The sequence below is a fragment of the Lissotriton vulgaris genome, chromosome 6 (assembly GCF_964263255.1).
Source record: "Lissotriton vulgaris chromosome 6, aLisVul1.2, whole genome shotgun sequence".
In the NCBI taxonomy this organism is placed as follows: Eukaryota; Metazoa; Chordata; class Amphibia; order Caudata; family Salamandridae; genus Lissotriton; species Lissotriton vulgaris.
Genome location: NC_141694.1, coordinates 157,381,750 through 157,395,602, shown reverse-complemented (window position 1 = coordinate 157,395,602; position 13,853 = coordinate 157,381,750). Strand labels below are relative to the sequence as shown.

The window sequence follows — 13,853 nt, the reverse complement described above, 5'->3', positions numbered from 1 at the left end:
AGCGCTTAGTTCCAATTCCGAAACTAATGGCAGAAAAAAGAATCTGAAGATGGTAATGGCGTACCAAGTCCTTGAGGGATAAAGGCACAACATCATAGTGAGCCATCAAGACGCTTGTGCTGTTGTGCTCCAAAGAAAATGTTTTTAGGTACACAGAGAAAGTTTGCAATCCTAATTACCAGATGGCATAATAATGCACAGCATCACCTATCCAAAATTGTATCCGGGTTGTCAAGTGTTCTTGAAATACCAACAGACAGTTAGACATTTTTAGGAAGGCAAGGCCTGCGCCCACTGAGCGCCTTTCAGGAAGCATTTCAATAAGGAGTTTAACATTTAGCAATGTGACAAACAACAGATTAGACCCAGCCACACTTTTAAATGTGTTAATTTCTTTTTTCAAACAAAGAATACAAAAGCCAACAGAGCAGCATTTTCACATATTGACCAATACAATATAATCAAGAGGTGGTTGGGGGAAGCAGGTCCTCTTTAGGAAGGGGGTGTGCCAACGTGCATCTTCGAGACCAAAGACCTCCCCCTCACTCCTAAATCATATTACCATATAGAGTGGTGCGTATGCATAACAGAGGGGCCACACTGCGTACCAAAGTCCATCCCCGCGATTAAGCAAGGGGGTCACCGATGACCTCTACACAGCCGAATCCCAGGGTCCTATTGGGCGATGTGTATGAGACAGATACACCCTCCCGCTCACTCTCACTGGTCGCATCCGTGTCACCTTCCTCACTGCTCCTATCCCTCACCGCTCCCTAATCTTATTGCCCTTGATGGTCTCCAAGTACATCCAGCATACTCAATGACTCTTTCCGCATGTTCATCTGTACGTACCTTCCCAAGTCTACTTTCCCTGGCTATAGTCCACTCCCACAGGTATGCCTTCAATTTAAGGAGTGGCGGAGGTATGGGGCTAGCCCAATGTATAGCTATGCAGCGGCGTGCTAATAGTAGGCCGAGATGGGCAAATTTAAAATGCATTTTTCTTCCCTCTTGAGGGCTGAGGTAAGCAATCCCAACAGACAATGATGGTTTGAGCACTCCACAGCCACCCTCGTCACTCAACATTTCACCACGTACCTCTCTCTGGTACAGCCGAAGCTGTGCACCACTCCAAGCCCCATGACAGAAGTCTGTGGGTGTTCTCGCACCTAATGCAACCTGGTGATCTTGTGGAATATGCTCTATGGAGTCGGACCGGGGACAGGTAAACTTGATAAAGAAAATAAAAGTGCACTAATTTAAAGCAGGCACTACTTGCCGCCTCGCGCACCTGTGCTCGCGCACTGCGCAATTTATCGTCTATCAGTGGGGTATCCACCTCCCAGCCCCACGCTTCTCGTCTCATGGCTCCTACCCCACTAATGTGTCAAAACATTTTTCAGGAGAGGCGGAGGACCAGGTAGGTGCGGCAAGCCGCTCGCCCTCGAGAATCTTTAGCACACTGGTGTGCGGCGCCTCATGGGGCGTCTTAATTTGCAGTCTTAGGTTGGACATCCAACGCCAAGACCAGTAGGTACCACTGTTAGGGTACTTCTGTCGACACAAGTGTGGGGTAGGAAATTCACCCATATTTATTGTCCTGAAGAAGCACCACAGATCCTTTTTGACCACTGGGGACACAAAACATGTTAACCAGAGTTTGACCCTATTAAGGGTGCAAAAACCAGACTACTAGGGTTCATTGGTAGCACTAAGCTATGAGGTTTTTAAAGCAGACAGGGGAATCTAGACATCAAAGATTAGATGATATAGCCAATCAGTTTTAACTCGCATCACAACACACTCAACACCACCCCACTTAGATACTACTTGCACTCAAACGGCAAAAAGTCAAAAGATCTCTGCTAAAGCTTTGCTTTGGCACCATGCCAGTAAAGGTAGCACTAAGGACTAATGGTTTGCTTTTTCATCCGAATTAGGCATTGTCTCACCTGCACCATTTTCTAAATCTGTAGAGACGGTAGGTCTCTCAAATTCAGCTACACTAACCATCCTATGCCAAGCCATGCTGCACCGCACACATACATAAAAGAAACAAAATCCTGGGCTTATTTCACTTGTGCTTCTGAGTCCACGACAGCTTGAACACAGCCCTGATCAGTTTAGAATAACTTGCTTGACACCACAAACCAAGGCTCTCAGAGTATGCTCATGCTTCTTGATCTATCTGCTGACTCCAACAAGCTGCACCATGAATTGGTCTTCCCATCACCTTACTACAAATTTGAATATATGCTCAAATGATTCAGATACTTTTTAGATAATTACCCCCACAGTGCAAGACTTGAGTACATTCCCTTACCCACCTCTTCAACGAGATCTGGAATCATCAAAGAACCCCTTCATCCTGTTCAACAGCTACACCAAACTTTGGCTGGTACTTTTATGGCGCCCCCACATGAATTTTCAGGCATCCACAGAGGATACACAACTTTACCTTTAAGCCTAATTTGGTGAGCATAGTAGTCATAACTCCCAAACGCACTACTCATGACCTTACACTTACTGTCACAGACAGCACTACAATTGACATTGTAGATGACATCATATATCACATCATCACTGAAGTATTCAATGCCTTTAAACACCAAAAATCTATTGGGCTTAACTTTTGATTGTTCCAACATGTTCTGCGATCAAGGACTAGATTCAGGCCCAGGGTTTAGTAAGAAAGTTTACTGAACCACATTGGTGGTGACAAGTGGGCTCTGCATGCTTGCAAAGAAGGTCTAATTACTTACCAGAGTCCCTCTTTATTGGTTTAGACTGCTGCTTGCTCATGGCTGCAGCAGCCACAGTGGCTCTCTTTCTTGCAGCCTGTTCGTTCCAGTACTCCCTCCAACGACGTAGCTGGAAGTGAATGAATCGCCACATCATCCAAGCCTGGGAGAGGCACATCAGGAGAAGCACACAGAGTCTACAAATGACAGAAACAGAAACTGAGGTCAGAGCACTGCTGAAAGGGCTTAAGTTTCGTACTATGATCAAGAAACAAATAGTAGAGGAAAGGAAATGACGTTCCAGGGTCATTTAACAGGCTGCATTTCCTTTCTATGACTAATGAGAAACAGATTGTAACTTTAGGTTACAATTACAACAGGCAATGTGGCTATTACTCAGCTTTTAATGTGATAACTAACGATGGAAGATCTTTTCTACTAGGAGTATTCTTATCCATTTGGGTCGCTCTACTCAAATGAAAGCCAATTAGGTCCATAAATGCCGACTTTCACAATTTTGTTGGCAATTTGGTTTATTACAGGTCAGTAATGTGATATGATATATGTCTAAAATTGATTAGCAAGTTTATTTAACAGTACTAAATTCTTTAGATTGCTCGTATTTTATAAAGCTCATTTCAATACTTTTAGTTAAGGGTATCTAAATACTATATGCACCAACTGCACTGGTTATCCATTGGCACAGACTGGGTACTGCTCATATTCATGTGTGTCACCCAGGCTATAGGTTTCCTGCACTGGACCCCATTTCGAAAACAGCAATTCAAAGCTCTCCAGGCAGTACACAGTGGTTCACTCACATGCAAAACCTTTTCCTCCAAAGTTTGACTCGAAAGCTTCACATTCAGGAAGACAAGATATCTCTGTACTGGCTGCCAACCCAGGGAATGCTCCACTATTGAAGACCCGCCTCTCTCACCATTGGTTATGGACCTAGAGCATAATCTTGAGCAATCATGGGCACCTAAAACTCATACTTTTATCATCTGCACACGGAGGCTGCCATGTTGGCAATTTTTATGCTTTATAAATCCCCCCACCATTCCAATATTACAGTTGTGTTATATGGATTGATGAACAAGTAACTTATCTACCGTAACGCTTTTCCTCGAGGATACTCTATCTAGCCTCAGATACCTCACTTTAAAGGCCTCCCATCCTTCCAACATACACCTCTCCCCTCACCAATCTGCCCACACTATCGGATGTGGGGCCTTCCATAATCAGACTGTGACAGTGTGCAGATCTCTTAGTTGGATTCTATTTCAATATAGACCGAGCGAGTCGATTCCACAGAACAAGGAGGGTCGGTGGTTAGATAAGAGTATCCACCAGAAAGAGAATTGCCAAAGGTAAGTCACTTGTTCATTTGATTGATACTTCTAACAGCAGATTCATCGCCTTGTGATGTATGCATATCTCCACAGATGGGGAGCCTGTAAAAACATTTCGGTGGAAACATGTGGGTCAGTCCTTTTAAGAAACGCATCACAACAGGTGATTTAAACATAGATGGCTGATCAGGTAACCGTAAAAAGGTTGACAAAGCAGCAAGTAACCTTTTGTCACCACAGCAAGGCCTTGCAAGATCAGAAGCAGTTAGCTGTCACCGGTCAATCTCCAAGCATGACATTATGGGTTGTGTAGGACCCTGCACTGGTGTGGTGAAAGAAGATCTTCCAGCAGGATTGGAGAACAGGAGCTCAGGGCCAGATGTTTTGGGCACCATAATCTCGTGGCCCAGTTCGAAGTCATTGAGATTACTTGAGCCCAGTCGGTCCTTACCTTCTTCAGAATTTTGTTTGGGAGTGGTAGCGGTAGAAGGGGGTATAGGAGCCCCGACCTCCAGTCCAACCGAAAGGCATCTCAGGGGGAGAACTGCTTTAGGAACTTCAGCGCGCAAATGTTTGGACACTCCGTGTTTTCAGTTGTTGTGAAAATATCGAGACCGGGTTCTCCCCATCGCTGGAAGATGCTCTCTGCCATCTTGGAGAGCAGCAGCTGTGCATGATCTGGTTGGCAACGCCAGCTGCAGTTGCCCGCCCTGGCGTTTAAAGATTCTACCACGTGTTATAAGACCAGTGAGATGACCGGAGGATTCTGCTAGCCTAAGAGGTGTGCAGCCTCTTTGCACAGGACCCAAGAATGCACCCTAGTTGCAGTACCTCACCAGTTCCCCTTTCTTTGACAGAAGGGAGGAAAGCTTTAGTGACAAACAAATTACCTGCAACTCCAACAGGTGGATGTGGAGCAAGGTTTCTGCTGGTGACCAGACTCCCCTGATCGCCACCTGTCACAGTAAGCCTCCCTAACCCAGCAACAATGGATCTGTCACAACCATTAGTTCTAGGTGTGGTAAGGAGGGAGGGGCGGAGTCTGCTACCGGTGCCAATGCAGTCCAGCAACCACCACTGCAGATCTTTCGCAGTCTACTTGGACACTTGGATGGAATGCTTGGTGAGCTCACTGGGATTTCAGATCTCAGTGCAGATCTGGCATGTGCCACCTGGTGTGGTCTACTAGCAGGAGGCAAATAAGCCAAGAAGCCTCAGAGCCGCTCTCATTGAAACATCGGGAATGTACCCTAAATAACATGGCTCATTGAGACAGATGGAAAGTTCAAAACAGCATAGTGTTCAGGATGGCTCCAATGAAAGGTAGCCTCTGTCAAACAATGGTGTGCGACTTTGGCACATTAGCTGTAAATCCAAGAGGTGTTAACAGATCGGCCTTTGTTTGGAGGTGGCTCATGACTGTTTGAAGCGAGTCCGCCTTCGGTAACCAGTCGTCAAGGTACAGGCAGACTGGTATTCCCAACAGTAGTGAATGAGATTACAGGGCAGGGATGTGAAAATAGGGATCCTGCAAAGCAAATGCCTCAATCAAGTCACCTGGATCCAGGGCATACAGAACTTGGGGCAGAGTGAGTTTCTTGAACTCTGGCTACAGTGAGCATTATGAACCTGTACTTTTTGAAGAAGTTCAAATGGTGAAGGCTCAAACGGGTTGGGTGCTGCAGGGGGGGGCACGGTAGGTCCCACCAGAGCTAGTCTGTGGCATCACAATATTTGTCAATTAACAGGAGGGCAAGATCCTGGTTTTGCCCAAGTCGGTGTCTGTGAGGGCCTCATTGAATGGAAGTGGTGGGTCCAAAGAGGCCTGCCCTGGTGCAGAACCTAATTCAACACATTTGCTTTAACCTCCACTAAGGAAACCTGGAGGTCAAGAGCTTCTACTGCCCTTCTAAGTACCATGGCGAAGAGGCAGAACCCTAAGTGGAGAATTTAGTCAAGTATCTGGGGAGGTGTCAAGGCCCACTTGCCCCTGGGGAGCTCCACAAAAAGATTCTTATCATATATTTGCGATTTTCCATCGCCATGTGGCTCCCAGAATCGTAACAGAATCTGAATGCGGCTGTAGGTGAGTTGGAGCTGGGCGGGATGTCGATTAAGTTCACAGCAGATTCGCTTCAGAGAACAAAAACTTTGGGTTCACCCTTTAGTGTTGCTGCTGGTGCCAACATGCAGGAAACTGGTGCAGTATTCAGTACTGGGGAATGTATTGCCCTGGAGATGCGGTGGAACCCGGAGTAGGGTCTGCCACAGATATGTTGGCAGTAACCCAACTGGCTGGAGGCCTCCTCAGATCCATGGGGGCCGAAGGCCGCCAGAGGGCTCCAGAAGAGTACCAAAAATTCACAGCATAGCCTCTTTGAAGTCTTGAATTTTGTGTGACATTGTCGAAGGTCTGGAAACTCTGGCTGGATCAAGACTAGTGCTAGAGTCAATTTCATGGTGGGCGACTGAGATCTGGAGGCACCCCGATGTCCATGTGACAACATCTGATGAGTGGTGGGAAAGGGGCGGGGGGACTTGTGTTTGGAATTTTTCTGTTTCTTTGATTTACCAGCAGATTTGGAGTGGGGTGAAGATAGCTCTCAGGAATGGCCTTTGGACCGAGAATGCATCCACGCGTTTGATTTCATTTGGGATCGGGTCTTCTATGCTTTCCTATGGTGCATGGTTTTTTAGAATTTGGCCACACGGTCCCAAATAGCCTTCACATTAATTGGAGTACATTTTCTGGGCGACTTTCAAGTCGTTTGAAGATCCGAGACACCGGAGACAGACCTTGTGCAGATCAGTCACAGATATCTGTTTGTGTCAATCTTCACAGTGTTTGAACCCAGTCGTTTAGGGGGGAAACGTCCCTTGCAAAAGAGAGAATTTTTTTTAAAAGAATGTTCTGTTAGTGACACATCGCGAAGGAGCGAGCTTCGGTTCCCTATTGGAAGCGTGGAAAGAAGGAACTAACAACATTTCTGGGGCAAGAAGAAAGAAACGTGGAGCCACATAACTCCACCTATCTGTGCAATAGGGAAATGCTGAGAAATATCTTCAAATCCAGTCTTTTGTTATTTACAAGGTGATGAATCTACAGTTAGAGCATCCATCAGAAATATTTTGAACTTATGCTTGCCTCCACTCTTTAGACAACTTGAGAGTACCACTTCTTCAGTGGGACAAGAATAGAATGAACAGTTGGCTTTCTTTTGACTTAACATAAGAAGGCAATAACATTTTAACATTTACAAAAATATTGATGCTTCTATTACCATTTACAACTCAACCCACACTCAAACAATATTTTAACATGTAGGGTTACCACCTACTATCCCTGGCTTCAAGAAACAGTTCACCAGTTTGGGCCACAAAAATGAAGACTCTTGGATAAGAGGAGTACAGGACTATGACAGGTGGATTCTGGCGACACTTTCAAACTAAAAGAAAAGATCAGCAGGTCCACTGATTACATAGTACACATAAAACGAGTTTGACATTTCATCTAAGCTTGCCTGCTTCACAGCCACATAATAAAAAATAATTTAATTTGAGAACGTGCTGTCTGTTTGTTCATAGACTTTTAGCCCCTGGTGAGGAGGCCAACAAGCAAGTGGGGCTTCAAAGGACCCACCTCCTCTCGCCCTGTGATGATCCCACTGCTGTATAATAATATAATACCTATTGCCTTAGACAGTTCTGTGCCTGCAAACATGCTTACCTAAAAAGCAAAGTGTTGAAATTTCCCTTTTCTGGATCGAAACTGTGGTTCTCCACCCGGGCCAGTCCAAATCCTATGGTCAGCACTGAAAGTGTGAGGGTGAACAGACGAGTGAGCACAAAAACTGCTGCCCAGGTGTTAAACCTAAAAGAGGAAAAAAAGAAACCAAAGGTTGTGAATATCTTTCAATAAAAAAAAGCTCTTTGCTAAGGACACTAATCTAATTGAACTGATGAGATATGGGCAATATACACTTTATTCTGCCAAAATCCCTTAGAAACATGGTTTGATTGTCCTTGGAACAATGACACAGACGGTAAATCTAGGCAGAGAATACTTAATGCATAGGTTGGAGAAAAGCATAAAGGGATTGGAAGCTATATGTTGCGGAGTTTAGGATCTGTTGAAACGAACTAGATGAAGAAGAAATTGCCCATTGCATAAAGACCCTAAGTTCAGAAAACCTAACTTCACATTACACAAGCGGATCTCTTTACTCTCAGCTAAAGGTATCTTCACAATTCAAATGTTTTTACTGTGTCTCAGTAGCAATGGATGATGTGCAAGAGTACTTCTATCTGCACACCGTGTAGTGAGCACACCTACGACTAACACATTCATTCTTTCTTGGGTGAAGTGGGTATTCCCAACTGCTCATTAAACCATGAGTGTCTACTGGTGTGACTATAGCATGCTGTGCTTACATTTCCTCTATTTCGGAGTGCATTCAATGTTGGTATAGGGACATAAATGTTTAGCTCAGGATCACCCAAATTTTATCAAATGAGGGGTGAGTTCACGCTCCGACCTCACCAACAAATGAACCACAATATCACAGCCAGCCAAGACATCTGCAGATTATGTTCTATTGCCAAGAAAAGGATAGGAGTCCTTCGGCCAACCCAAACACTGCAACCAGCCTCAGCTCATTGAAAAGGTGTAGTGTACGAACCCTGACTCTTACAGGCATAGCGAGCAGGTTTCATGAACTATGCTCTTAAAACAAAAAGGAACACATCCACACCAGCACTTACAATTTTTGGTTGTTTTCATCTGTGAAGTAGAAGAGACGTGCCACGTGGAAAAGGAATTCAGCCACATTCTGCAGCAGCAACAAGATTAGCCCCAGACGGGTTAAACTAAGAGATAACAAAAAATAGGTACAAAGAACACGAAAAATACAAAAGGTTAAAAAGTGAGCTTCTCAATGTGCAGATGTGCTACTGCTAAATCGCTGTGACTAGAATTACTAACCTATGGAACTTTAAAGCGAACATCTCTTTAAAAGCAATGAGAGACCCAGCTGATACGCAGAATACAAATACTTATTAATATTTCAATTATCCAAAACATACATGAAAATAAACTGAACCACCACTAGAAAAGGCAAATTAAAAAAAGCATATGAGAGAGAGAGAGAGAGACAGAGAGAGACAGAGAGAGAGAGAGAGACAGAGAGACAGAGAGAGACAGAGATGATGCACACTGTGCAAGGTTGAAAGGAGGAGTGGTTTCCTAGCTGTAATCCTAGTTCTCTCTAAGGGGAATCTCCATTGAAATCACAATCACTGAGTAGTCCCACCCACATGCAGGGACCCCAGAGCAGTTCTTTCAAAGTCACATCTACTTCACTTTATTTCAGGAAGGCCAGTAAACATATGTGACATACATCTTACATTTTGCAGCCTTTAAAACAGACTCTATTGCCACTCTTATTGAACTACTTTAAAATTTAGAAGGAAAAAAGGGTCATACCTTTAAAAGTTACTTAGGTGAAATGGAAAGCAACCTTTAAAAAAAAAAAATCCTTTACAAAAGAGTGTAACCTCCTTTTAAAGTAAGGTAATGAGTACTACATAGCAATGTAGCCAGCATAAGCTGCAGCATTGAAACAATGTAAATAGGACACGGCGCCTTTAAGGACCTCTAGTTATTTATTATCACATCCGTTGGGGATGAGGCAGGTTTGTTCATGATTTCAATGGAGATTCCTCTGAGACAGAAAGAATATGCTACTTACCAGTATGCATCTGTTCTTGGCATGTAGGGCTGCTGACATTCATATCTTGTGCATAGATCGCCGCCTAGTGTTGGGTCCGGATGATTGCACTTTGTTGTCTTGGAAGAGTCTTCGAAGTATCACGAGATAGGCGACTACTCCCTTGGACTACAGTGCGAATGGGTATCTTCTCCATCCTCCGATTGTTTTTTGCCATTGTGGCAGAGATGGAGATAGTAAAGTAAGAGAAGGCCATGCCAGAGATAATGCTGCAGCTGCTACAGGCACCGGGGAGGAGGACGGGCGATATGAATGTCAGAAGTCCTACATGCCAAGAACAGATGCATACTGGTAAGTATCTCCTCTAGCGGTGGCTACCTGTGCCAGCTGCAGCAGTTTGAAAAAGAGTTTTGAGGACAGCCTGGCCTACAGCAGCTTTCTGTTTTGCTTGCACGTCTACACAGTAGTGTTTTGTGAAAGTGTGTATGGTGGTCCATGTGGCTGCCTTACAGATATTTTCAAGAGGAATATTTTCTAGGAAAGCCATGGATGGCCCCATTTTTCTTGTGGAGTGTGCTCTTGGGGGGACGGTTAAAGTGCGTTTTGCCTTTTGATAGCATATTTGAATGCATTTAACTATCCATCTAGCTATTCCTGATTTTGAAATTGGATTCCCTTTGTGTTGTGGTGCAAAAGCAACAAACAGTTGTTTTGTTTTCATAAAGGATTTAGTTCTGCCCACATAATAAAGTAGAGCTCTCTTTACGTCTAATGTTTGCAGGGCTCTCAGCTACTGACTGTGGATTTTGAAAGAACACTGGCAACTCTATTGATTGGTTGATATGGAAATTGGATACAACCTTAGGCATGAATTTAGGGTTTGTTTTAAGAACCACCCTGTTGGCATGTACCTGCATGAAAGGTTCATGAATTGTTAGTGCTTGTAATTCGCTCACTCTTCTGAGTGAGGTGATTGCAACCAAGAATGCAACCTTCCACGTTAAGAATTGTAGTTCGCATGAATGAAGAGGTTCGAAATGAGGGCCCATGAGTCTGGTAAGCCCTATATTTAGATTCCAGACTGGGGAAGGTGGGTGCCTAGGAGGAATCACCCTTTTTAAACCCTCCATGAAGGCTTTGATTGCTGGTACTCTAAACAGTGAAAGGTGTTGCCTGTTTTGAAGGTATGCTGCTATAGCAGCGAGGTGTAGTCATATTGAAGAGTATGCTAAGTTACATCTTTTAGATGCAGCAGGTAACATATAATGTTTTGTATTGAAGGTTGATTTTATTATTGTTGCAGTAAATAACAAATCTCTTCCATTTAGCTGCATAGCACGCTCGTGTGGTTGGTCTTCTTGCCTCCCTAAAGATGTTCATCCAATCTGGGCGCAAGTTAAGGTATCCAAACTCTAAGACCTCAGGAGCCAGATCGCTAGGTTCAATTGATTGGGATCTGGGCGTCTGATTTCTCCATGGTTCTGAGTTAGAAGAGGAGGTTCAAGGCACAGTCTTTGGTGAGGAACTACTGAGAGTTCTAGGAACGTTGTGTACCACGGTTGTCTTGCCCATGTGGGAGCAACTAGGATTAGTGTGAGGGAGTGTTGCCTCAGTTTGCGTGCCACCAGCGGGATCAGTGGTGCTGGGGGAAAAGCGTACGCAAATCTGCCTGATCAGTTCATCCATATTGCATTGCCCTGTGACAATGGATGTGGGAACCTGGCGGCAAAGTACTGGCATTTCGAGTTTTCTTTTGTGGCGAACAGGTTTTTTTCTGGGCGACCCCACTCCTCGAAGAATGGCTGGAGAGCCTGGGGGTGAATCTCCCATTCGTGTAGTTGTTGGCTGTGCCTGCTGAGAAGGTCGGCAACCTGATTGTCCTTCCCTGGAAGGTGTTCTGCTAGGAGAAAAATGTTTTTGGGAATCTCCCACTTCCATATGCTTTGTGCCAGAAGGGACAGCTGTGGAGAGTGCGTTCCCCCTATTTCTGGATATAGTATATCGCGGTCATGTTGTCCGTCCGGATCAACACCGTCTTGCTGTACAAGTATTTCTGAAATGCTTTTAGGGCTAGGAATATTGCTAGCAATTCCAGTTGGTTAATATGCAGCTTTTTCTGTTTGTTTGTCCAGAGCCCTTGTACTGTGTAATGAAGGAGATGGGCTCCCCAGCCTGTCAGTTATGCGTCCGCTGTCAGTACTAGTTGTGGAACCGGCTCTTGGAACAGTCACCCCTTGGAAAGGTTTTGTGGGTTCCACCACTGCAGAGAGTTGGGAGTGCGATGGTTTACCAACACTAGGTCTTTTAGTTGTTCTTGAGCCTGGTTCCATTGCCCTGCTAGGCATTCCTGTAGTGGGCGCATTTGAAGTCTGGCATGGGGACAATGAATATGCAGGAGGCCATCATGCCTATGAGCTGCATGAAGACTTGAGCTGGCAGAGAGTGTTTTGGCAGGAATTTGCGAATGAGTGTCTGCATACTGGCTATCCTTGCTGAGTTTGGATATGCCTTTGCCACAGACGTGTCTATAGTGGCTCCCAGGTACTGCTGTTTGTGGGACGGTTGCAGATGTGATTTTGCGTAGTTGATTGAAAAGCCTAGGCTGTGTAGCAACTGGATTGTTTGAGACGTGTGTGCTGCGCACTGTTGGTACGATTTTGCCTGTATCAGCCAATCGTCCAGATAAGGGTTCACATGGACGAGTTGCCTTCTGAGATGTGCTGCTACTGTCGCTAAGCATTTTGTAAACACTCTTGGAGCCGCGGTAACCCCGAAGGGAAAAACCTTGGATTGGTAGTGTTGCCCTTATATTGTGAACCTGAGGTATTTTCTGTGGGCTGGATGGATGGGTATGTGAAAATATGCATCTTTGAGGTCTAGTGTTGCTAGGAAATCTCCTTGTTGTAGCAACGGGAGCACTTGTTGTAGTGTGATCATATGAAAGTGCTCCGATAGTATGTATTGATTTAGGAGTCTGAGGTCCAATATTGGTCTGAGGGAACCATCCTTCTTGGGAATAAGGAAGTATAGGGAGAACACTCCTGTCCCTTGCTGTTGGAAAGGGACTTTCTCTATGGCCCCCTTTTCTAGCATGCAGTTCACCTCTTGTAGCAGGGTGATGTGTTCCCTGGATATTGGACGATGTCTGGGTGGTATGTTTGGTGGTGTGGAAGTCAGTTCTAGGCAATAGACAGACTGGATAATTTCTCTCACCCACCTGTCTGTGGTTATTGCGTTCCAGACAGGCAGGAACTGTTGGAGTCTGCCTCCGACCGGTGTTAGGTGGTCTGTAGGTAGCGTAATGAAGTCACTGTTTTGTGGCAGTGGAGGCTCTAGTGTTCATGCCTCCACGCCCTCTTGCCTTATTGTTGTTTCCCCTGTAACCTCCTCTGTTTGTGTTCTTGTTGAAGGAACCTTGTGTATTACTTTTGTATGAGGCAGATGTTTGTGAGGTAATTCCTCGTGTAGTTGCACTGTATGAGGAGCGACGAAAGGAGCCTCTATGTTGCTGAAATTGCAATGCCCCCATTGATTTTGCGGTCTCTGTTTCCTTTTTCATTTTATCCAAAATGGTGTCGACAACAGGGCCAAAGAGAAAATCCTGATTGACAGGCTGGTGGACTGCACCTCATTTTTAAAACCAGAAATACGCAGCCATGCATGTCTGCGTAGTAGGACGCTAGTGTTGATTGACCTAGCTGCAATGGCTGCTGTGTCAAGCGCGCATTTGATGGAGGCGTTTGTTATGAATTTTCCCTCTTGTACAAAATCCTGGGCTTGTGCTTTGAAAGGCTCAGGTAGGTGTTGCATTAGGCTTTCTAGCTGATCGTAATGCGCCCTGTCGTAACGAGCCAGTACGGCCTGTGTATTAGCAATCCTCCATGAGTTGGAGGCTTGTGCTGCTACCCTTTTGCCTGATGCCTCTAATATTTTTAACTCCTTGTCGGGGGGAGGTGCTTCCCCAGTTATTTGGAAGTTGGCTCTTTTTCGTGCGTTGGTCACTACCAGGGAGTCTAGTGGTAACTGCCCTC

At 45.0% G+C, this 13,853-nt stretch overlaps 1 protein-coding gene across 1 annotated transcript in view; it reads right to left on the bottom strand.

Annotated features, from left to right (window-relative positions):
* TRAM2 (translocation associated membrane protein 2) overlaps positions 1–13,853 on the bottom strand; it is a 238,503-nt gene that overhangs the window by 13,288 nt on the left and 211,362 nt on the right. The window contains exons 8-10 of the mRNA XM_086926192.1: positions 8,858–8,962; positions 7,824–7,967; positions 2,763–2,938 (exon numbers count right to left, since the gene is read on the bottom strand). Of these exons, the coding sequence (XP_086782318.1) occupies positions 2,763–2,938; positions 7,824–7,967; positions 8,858–8,962 (425 nt within the window). The remainder of the gene's footprint in view (positions 1–2,762; positions 2,939–7,823; positions 7,968–8,857; positions 8,963–13,853) is intronic.